We start from the raw sequence: 9,708 nt of genomic DNA, 5'->3' as shown, positions 1-9,708 counted from the left end.
TATAACAGTTTATTTGAATTCGTTATAACGAATTTAATCTGTTATATCAAATTTGTTGAATTCATTATAACGAATTCAAAAATGGGTTATAACGAATTAAATTCGTTTAAACAAATTCTGAATTTTGTTATAACAAATTAAATTCGTTTGAACGAATTCTAAAATTTGTTACAACGAATTAAATTCGTTTAATCAAATTCAACAATCAGGGCCTTTAGAAAAATATATATGAATTCGATATAACGATTTGTCGAATTCGTTCTAACAAATTTAATTCGTTATAACAAATTGAAGAATTCATTTTAACGAATTAAATTCGTTATAACAAGTTTTAGAATTCGTTATAACGAATTTAATTCGTTATAACAAATTTTTCAATTCGTTATAACGAATTCAACAAATTTGTTATAACAGATTAAATTCGTTATAACGAATTCAAAGAAACTGTTATAACGAATTAAATTCGTTATAACAAATTTGACAATTCGTTATATCGAATTCAAAAATATTTCTGATAGGTCCTAAATGGGCTTCCGTACAATTTGATCCTTAAGATAACTTTTTATCTGATTTAGGTTGAGTAATCTACTAGTATATTCACGTTTTATCCAGAGCAGTGGATGTCACGGTGTTGATCTGTAGGATGGACGACCACAAAGGAAAGGTGTTTCTAATCACCGGTAAGACAAACTAAAATTATTAAAAATATATGTCAAAATAGCAGACAAACATGGCGAGAAAATTCAATGATTATGCCCTACAGGAGCCAGCTCGGGTATTGGGGAGGGCATTGCCGTCCTTCTTGCAAAGTGCGGAGCAAGTTTGTCATTGACGGGAAGAAATGAGGTCAAGTTAGAGACTGTAAAGGAAAAATGTCTGAAGGAGGGTTTATCACCGGAGAAAGTAAGCCATTAACTGAATAATTTTATAACTTAAATTATGATTTTTTTTAAAGAAGTAAGCCATTCTTTTTTATCCACAGATACTGTTTTCTGTGGGTGACATTACATCAAGAGATTATAGAAGGTCATTAGTGGATCAGACAATAAAACAGTTTGGAAAGCTTGATGTTCTGGTAATTATCTTTTACATAAGTTTTTGTGAGGTATTGAGGTATTGTAGTTTCAAATATACTTAATTGAATTGTGATATCTCTAAAAATCATTTTGCTTTTCCCCAGCTCACACTTTCTTCAAGACATCTTACCTCTAAAATGACAACATAACCATATGGGCTTGTCTTCCAGATTATTAAATGTAAATAAATTAACAAAATTTTGAATCTACTTTAAATACGGATTTGGAGAGATGAACCTTCAAATCGAAGAAATTTTCCCCGTTTTCTGTTAATTAAACGCGTGTGATGACCGACAAGAACATCAGCGTTTCGGAGAATTATCGCTGTAGCGAATCCTGCTATGACAAGGAAATAAATTTAAATTTAATTCCCAATCACGACAAGGAGCACACGGCGGGTGTGAGCGGTCGGCAGAGGATGCTCACTCCTCCATGGCACCTGATCCCATCTCTGATGTTTGGAGGTCCGTGTTTGCTCTGCTCCTATTTTTTTATTGTTTAATGGACTTTTGAGCTTGAATACTGTTCGTTATCTCCATATACTTCATTTAAAGGTTAGAGTATAGAAACAGGTGTCGAAGTGGATGGGGGTATTTTTACCAAGATAGCAGCTTGTATCCCTTGTAGAGTTTATGTATATAGGTGTGGTGCTTTTTTAAACGTGGTATTTTTTGCCTGAAAGTGTCAAAATATTTATTGAAACAGCTTTTTAAGTGTATTTAAAGTAAATAAAATTATTAATTTAACAATCCTCTATGAACATATCAACGTTTTCTTAGCTCATCTGAGCTGAAAGCCCAAGTGAACTTTTCTGTTCACATTTTGTCCGCCGTCCATCTGTAAACTTTTCATATTTTCGACTTCTTCTCCAGAACCACCTGACCAATTTCAACCAAAAATATATTTGGGTGAAGGGATTTTTTTTTTCAAATGAAGGGCCACACCCTCTGTCAAGGGGAGTAAATCAAAAATTAGTATGAAATCTGTGGCACCTTTTAAAAAATCTTCCTTTCAAGAACCACTGGCCCCAAACAGTTATGTGAAACCTTAGGAAGTTTCCTTAGATAGGATTGCTTTGTAAGCCTCTTTAAAGAATAAGATGTGTCGTAAGTTCGTCCTAAGCTATATCTTAGTCCCAAGATAGCTTCATAAGCATGTCTACTACTGCATTTATTTTATTTAAAGGTAAATAATGCGGGAATGGCAAAGCCCATGGAAATATCAATGGAAACAGAAGAAAACTTTGATGAAATTATGAACGTCAACATAAAGTCGGCATACTTCCTTACCCAGCTGGCTATACCGCATTTAAAGTCTACGAAAGGTAAGTGTGAGAGTATTTGACGAGGAATCTTAGTTGTCGTTGTTAGTTTTTGGCACAACAAAGTAAACAATTGAATCGGAAGGCATTTAACTAAGAATTCTTTACAAGCAAAAACATGATGGAGTCTTTTATGTATTCCCAATCAAGATAGGGCTGTGCACATACCGAACAAACAAGGTCAATCAGACCTATCTCCTCAGATCAAAAACTTCGAGAGTCTGTTCGGTTCAAGCCGAAACCAGTATGCTAGAGTTGTTGTTGGTTTTACCCATATGCAAGTCTCTACCAGTCTCAATTTATTTTAAGTTTATTGAAAGGTGTTCTTACACATCTACGTCTGGAATCACCCAGCCCGAACTCAAGACCGATCATCTAGAACTCTTATAATTAGAAATTGTTGACCAATAATGATTTAATCAAAATATAAATCACCATAGATAAATTGATCTTTTCTCTAATGGAGTTGTGTGTGATTTTTCTCAGTTAAATTTCAAACTGTTTTTTTTTAGGCTGCATCATCAACAATTCAAGTGTATTTTCAACCACTGTCTTCACGGAAGTATGGTTTTTATTCCCTAAAATACAGAAAAATTAATAATCTAATACAAACAAAGTTTTTCTTGATATATGTAAAATTTTTAGCTCACCTAGGCCGAAGGCTCACGTGATCTTTTCTGATCGAGGGGTGCCCGGCGTCTATCGTTTGTCGTGTGCTGTCTGTTGTCTGCAAACTTTTACATTTATGACTTCCTCTCAGGAACCACTGGGCCAAAGTTAACCAAAGTAGGCACAAATATCCTTGGGTAAAGGGGATTTGTTTGTTTAAATGAAGGAAAGCCCTCTTTCAAGGGGAGATAATACAGAATTTGTGAAAATTTGGTGGAATCTTTTTATTTTTTATTTTTTTTTTTAAAAAAAACCTTCTTCACAAGAACCACTGGCCCGAAGAAGTTGAAACGTGGGTGAAAGCTTATTTCATAGTTTGTTCAAAACATGGCAAACGGCTAGAGCGGGGCCACAACGAGCGAGCATGGTTTTACATGGGGAAACTCTTTAGAAACCTTCTCATGAACCACTAAGATAGAAAAGATAAAACTTATGTGAAAGCTTCATTACATAGTGTTAATGCAAGTTTGATCAAATGATGAAAAAAGGGCAAGTGTGAGGTCACAATAGGCGATCAAAGTTTTACATGCAAATATATTTGGAAAATCTTTAAAAACAATCTTCTCCTCTAGAAAAGCAAGCCCATGATTGGTAATGAATACGAAAATATCCTCAGGTGGTGTAGTTTTAAGTTTATTCAAATCATGGACCCTGAGGGTAGGGTGGGGCCACTATAGGCGATAAAATTTTTACACAGGAATATATAGGGAAAATATCTTCAAAAATCTTCTTCTCGAGAAAAAACATAGCCATGATTGATCATATTTATATGTAAGCATCCTCAGGTGGTGTAGGTTTAAGTTTGTTCAAATCATTACACCTTCTGATAGAAAAGCAAAGCAATGAAGTATTAATATGGAAGCATCCTTAAATGGTGTAGTTTCCAGTTTGTTCAAATTATGACCCCCAGGAGTAGGATAAAATAGGGCTAAAATAGGCGACTGATGTTTTACATGGGAATATATTTGGAAAATCCTATAAAAATAATTCTTTCTCAAGAACAGCAAGGCCATGATTGATCATCTCAATGTCTAAATATATCATATTAATTTAAGACTTATCGCATGTTTCTTAATTACTTGAAATTAAATGCGCATTACGATCCTTACGATCACAGTTTTTCAGATTTGTGTTTTTAATGCGAATATACCGCGTTTATTAAACATCATTTGACTCAAATAAAAATCCCTGAATTAAAAATCCGAGTTAATTAGCTAGCGATCACGTGACCGTGATACGTCATAGGCGGCAATGGCTGATCAGTTGTTTACGTTTATTTTACAAAAAATATACCCGATGTAAACTAAGTGTTCTGAGTTATAAACGACCAAATCATTGATTTTATCAATATGAGGTTGGATACTGAACCTTATAAGTATGTTTGAAATTTATCAGTAGACAATCTGCAAAACCTTAAAATCTGGAAACACGGTAAAATAACAGCGACGATAGCAAGGGGTACGCAGCGAAGACGGAGAAAACAAAGTGATCTGTGATCAAACCTTTATTATTCACAAATTCAACATTGTAGAATCTTTGATATTGTTCATTTGTAATGAAATATCAATTTATGCAATTATATTTGCACATATTTTGCAAAGAATGGAGGTCTCGAAAAATAATTATCCTATCACAAAACATTACCGAATACAAAGACATATCCAAATGTTTAACTAACAACAGAAAAAGCAGATTTATGTTTCAAATAGCAGTAGATTTGGTAAAATAAAAATAAATTTAATAAGAGTAAATTTAAAACCTATCTATTACAAAACTTTACTTTTAATTAACATCAATTGTAAATAAGCGACTGAATTATATTCGATTTCAGAAGGGCGCCGGGGGATAATTAGAATGTTTAATACTCGTAGAAGAGATGGTGGTCGACCGTGATATATATCAATTACCTTTTCTCTTATAATCATAGACTACAATTAAAATTCAAGAAGCCCCGCAGTAATTTTGCAACTTTGTTCGGGCATAAGCATAATTTTTTTTTATTTTCTTGCCGACATAAAGCCACTATGTACACTCATGTATATTCATGTTTTCATCTTTTATTCAATGATGATACTTAAAATTAAAACTACTTCAAATTTCTATAGTAATTGAAAAGCAGGTAAATATTTTTTTTAGCATTTTTTGTATTTTTATATTGCATTTGTCGTTGATAACTCCGTTAATAGTGTGCATATTCCTATCTCTCTATCACTGAATTGTCGCATATGTCGTCAGCTAGTAGTAAGGCGCCGAAATCCGATTGAAATATGCATATCGCTCTAGAGTCGCGGAGTAAGGATTTGATCCTTACCTCGCGGGTTCGAATCCCACTGTGGGACGTGGAGACCGGTCCTTCGGTTGAGACCGTATAAACCGAGGTCCCATGTCGCAGAAGATGCTGGCACGAAAAAGATCCCTCACTGCTTAATGGCCCTAAGTGCCGAGCGCAGGTCAAAATTTGCAGCTCTCAACCGGCATATGAGTGAAAAATTCTCGAGAGGGACGTTAAACAACAAGCAAACAAACTTAACGTCGCTGAAAATATGCTTGCAACACCATTTGTAATGTTCAGTATTTTAATAAACAAGGTTGTAGATAATATTTTTGATAAAATCACGATTTTGTAAGATCATACGAATAGGTCCTATAATATTAATATATATGGAAGCATCCTCGGGTAGTGTAGATTCACGACCCCCGGGGCTAGAATAGGGCCACAATGGGTGATAAAAATAATACTTTTTTCCAAAAACAGCAAAGTCAGAATAAGTCTTACTAATATATAAGTATCCTCAGGTAGTGGAAATCGTGATCCCCGGGGGTAGGGCAAGTGTCATAACAGTGGATCAACTTTTTACATTGGAAAATCAATGAATCTTTTTCAAAATCTTCTCCTGAGGAAAAGCAAGGCCATAATTAGTCTTATTTTTATGAAAGCATCTTCAGCATGTGTAAATTCAAGTTTTATTTCAAATTATGACACCCCCAGGGCTAGGGAGGGGTCACAACAGGAGATCAGACTAAATCTTTAAAAATCTTCTAAAGCATTGATTAGTCAACGAAATACAAATACATGGAAGCATCCTCAGTTAGTGAAGATTCAAGATTCTTTCAAATCGCGAAAGAATCCGCTGGGGGCCAGTTTTATATTTTAACTTTTCAATAATGAACTAATTTCTGCTTTTATCCAGCCAAAGTGCTCAGGTGAGCAATGTGGCCCATGGGTCATGTTCATTTTATATTTTATGGTAGATATCTGGATGTTGTTCCTACGGTATGTCAAAAGCAGCAATGGATGCATTCACCAGAAATTTAGCTATTGGTATTAATATTGAACTTTATAAAACCCTCATCGTCATAAAAAATTGAGGCAGTGTTCAGCTACTAGTATGTTCTGTAGATGTGTAATGAATAACGTATTTAAATGCTTTTTCAGAATTAGCACCATTTGGAATTCGGGCCAATAGCGTAAGGTACAAATAATTTATATAATAAAGCTCTATTTGAATTCATTTATATATATTTTAATACAATCTTTAGTTTTTATTTTTAGACCAGGAATAACAAGAAGTAAGATCTCGAGACATGCTATAACAGACGAAGAATTACAGAATAAGGTGAGTGAACAGGGTTGTAACAACGTTCCGTAGAGGAGGATTTTTTTTGTAGGAACCCGGTGTCATAAATAAATGAAACTTTGGAAATAGATTAAACCAACTATATGTCATAGATTGGCCGGCATTTATAGAAAAATTAGGCAGATAAACCCTATTAGATGAAATACATGTACATGTATTCATTTCCCGGTGTAAGGCAGTGAAATACCCCAGTATAGCAATTAAAAAACACTAAATTTTATTTTAAATCTTACAAATTTAGTATTTACTACTGAGAAATTCAGGAATAGAAATTTTTTTTTAAAAATCTTAATATGGTTTAGTTAATTACTTTTCCTCCAATTATGTTGTATATACTCGGTTTGAAATCTGACTTGAAAAATGGCCACTATGTTGACATGGGGGACACACACGGATGTTATGAAATTTTCTGAGTATGAAATCACTCCAACAAAAACGTATGTCACAAATGCCTGGTACAAATAGAAATGTTTCCGGGTTCTTGTTATATCAAAATGACAGAAACAAGTTATTTTAGTTTGTTTAGAAGGGAAAGTAAGAAAGAGATTGGCCGCAAAAAACGGACAAGAAATCGTAATTAAAGTGACACTGCGACTCCATTTGAGAAGACAAAACCCCCAGAAATAGAGGAGGTTTTACAATGTTTAGTATGGATATATGTACATTATGATAGAGGTTTACAGTAGTTTTCTTGCGGTGAAAATTTTCAAATGTTACCCTCAACTATATGCAATATATATTATACGAAAGTTTCATAGAAATGAAAGATTGTTTGCGCACGCATAGATTCCATGCAGTCAGTATTAGAATATCACCTGTCTTCAAGTATTGTTGACTGTTGGTAAGTTCTATTGCGCTGGTGGGCGTGGCTTCATCATTCAGAGGGTAAATGTTTCTCGACGAATCAAATTCAATTTAATGTAATTGACATGAATGTATAATTTTTTGAAATATCAAATAATATCATAACAATTAAGATATATCATATTTAAATCCATAATATTTGTGATGATAAAAGAATTGATTCTTGTAAATGTGTTACCCCCCCCCCCACCCCAAACTAGATGTGTCTAACGCCACGAATGCCCCCGCAGACAGCCAAAATTTCAAATGCCATATTTAGTTTTAAATTTGATTGCACAAATGATTTTTTTCTAAGTTCAAGAGAGGCAACTCTGTGAAAAATCTTCGAACCAAGACTAAATTCAAATTTGACCTGTATTTTCTGGTAAAATACCTGCACATGCAATTCCAATCTTATACATACATCCCTACAAAAGTAAAAGAGCAGAAACTGAAAATTTCTTATTTCTTCTTTTCTCTAAGTTCAATAGGAATAATTCTGTCAAAAATCATCGGACCACGACCAAATTCAAACTTGTTCTGTATTTTCTGGTAAAATACCTGCATATGCAATTTCACTTTTATACAAACATCCCTACAGAAGTTAGCGAAAACTGAAAATTTCTTCTTTTTTTAAGTTTAAGAGAGATTACTCTGTCAAAAATCAGCGGACCACAACCAAACTCAAAGTTGACCTGTACTTTCCTGTAAAATACCTGCACATGCAATTTTAACCTTATACATACATCCATACAAAATTTAGAGAGCGGAAACTGAAAATTTCTTTTTTTAAGTTCAAGAGGGATAACACTGTCAGAAATCATCGGACCATAACCAAATTCGAACTTGACCTGCGTATTCCTATGTCGTATCCATATAAAGTTTTATGGTCGATACAATAACCTAGTCAACAAATACAATCTATCATTGAGTCAAATGCTGACTGACTTTTTCATACAAATTGTTAGGCCATTATTTACACACTTAATTGTCGACGGATTTTTCCGTTATTTCCCGATCATGACAAGGAGCACACGGCGGGTGTGACCGGTGGGCAGGGGATGCTCTCTCTTCCATGGCACCTGATCCCACCTCCGATGTCTTAGAGGTCCGTGTTTGCTGAATGCTCTGCTCCTATTTTGTAATGTTAAATGAACTTTTGAGCTCGAATACTATTCGTTATCTCCACATATTTCATTGAATTTGAGGTGAATGTGTGCAAATGTTGCTAAGATAATGAACGGAAAGTCAGTGATGACGTATTGAAGGAATTACAGAATGACGGAACAGGGTAACACTATATACCCCCGACCATTGTTTGGCGGGGGGCATAAGAATCCAAATCTGTGACGTTTATCTATTTTGATGTCGGAGATTGCTCATGATGGTAGGAAAGGGTAACGCTACAATTCTTATCACTCGTTTTGTTTGCAAAGAATATCAAGTATTCATCTTAGTGTTCTTTTACAGTCATAAAATCGTGTGTCCACTAACATATATTCCGTCAAAATTATTGGCATACCTTTGAGTAAGCAAAATGCCAAATTTTACCTCCACTTAAAAACCACTAAACGGTGTCTTCTGTGATTGGACAATTTTTTAAACTTAATGAGGATCTAAATCTCTAATCATATTTGGAAAATGTATGAAAACACGTTTTTGCAATTGGTTCAAAGCAAGCTGCCAGACATAACAGATATAAAAATATAGATAAAACTCGAAAATTAAGACCCCTCCAGCTCAGAGAGAGGGAGAGAGAGAGAGAGAGAGAGAGAGAGAGAGAGAGAGAGATTTAAAATCTGAATGTTAAGATTTAATTCTGTTTCAGTTTATGGCAACAGCTGAAAAAGCAAATCCTTCTGGACGGAATGGTGAGCCGGAAGATGTTGCCAATGCTGTCTCATTCTTGGCATCTGACAAATCATCATATATAACTGGACAGGACATTGTTATTGATGGCGGACGTTTTATTCGATATTAGTTACATTGCTTTCACAATATTATGCCATGAATGCTTCACTTGATTTCTACTTATGATACAAAATACACAGACTATTCTCTTTATAGCACTGAATTTGCACCATTGAAATTCGTATATACAATCATGATTAATTCAGCTGAGATATATACTGGTATGCACATTAAATGTTAATTTGTTTTA

The 9,708-nt window shown here is 34.3% G+C and overlaps 1 protein-coding gene across 1 annotated transcript; it reads left to right on the top strand.

The window, feature by feature from the left end:
- The first annotated feature begins 574 nt into the window (after positions 1-574).
- On the top strand, positions 575-9,708 carry LOC133198792 (3-oxoacyl-[acyl-carrier-protein] reductase FabG-like). Its single transcript, XM_061334780.1, has 9 exons — positions 575-680; positions 764-903; positions 983-1,075; positions 2,262-2,400; positions 2,910-2,959; positions 6,319-6,388; positions 6,503-6,539; positions 6,620-6,683; positions 9,376-9,708. The coding sequence occupies exons 1-9, from the start codon at positions 644-646 to the stop codon at positions 9,526-9,528; spliced, it is 783 nt and encodes a 260-aa protein (XP_061190764.1). The 5' UTR covers positions 575-643; the 3' UTR covers positions 9,529-9,708.

Source organism: Saccostrea echinata, unplaced genomic scaffold (assembly GCF_033153115.1).
Source record: "Saccostrea echinata isolate AGI-Se365-2 ecotype Australia unplaced genomic scaffold, CSIRO_AGI_Sech_v1 ptg000033l, whole genome shotgun sequence".
Lineage (NCBI taxonomy): Eukaryota > Metazoa > Mollusca > Bivalvia > Ostreida > Ostreidae > Saccostrea > Saccostrea echinata.
Note: the sequence above shows the minus strand (reverse complement) of the source record. Positions and strands in the feature narration are given on the sequence as shown.

What these genes read in the sequence shown, in the direction of transcription:
- LOC133198792 (XM_061334780.1), top strand. Translation starts at nt 644, where the DNA reads ATGGACGACCACAAAGGAAAGGTGTTTCTAATCACCG. An exon ending in AAAGGTGTTTCTAATCACCG is followed by an intron (nt 681 to 763) that starts GTAAGACAAACT and finishes TATGCCCTACAG; the next exon opens with GAGCCAGCTCGGGTATTGGG. An exon ending in CACCAGAAATTTAGCTATTG is followed by an intron (nt 6,389 to 6,502) that starts GTATTAATATTG and finishes ATGCTTTTTCAG; the next exon opens with AATTAGCACCATTTGGAATT.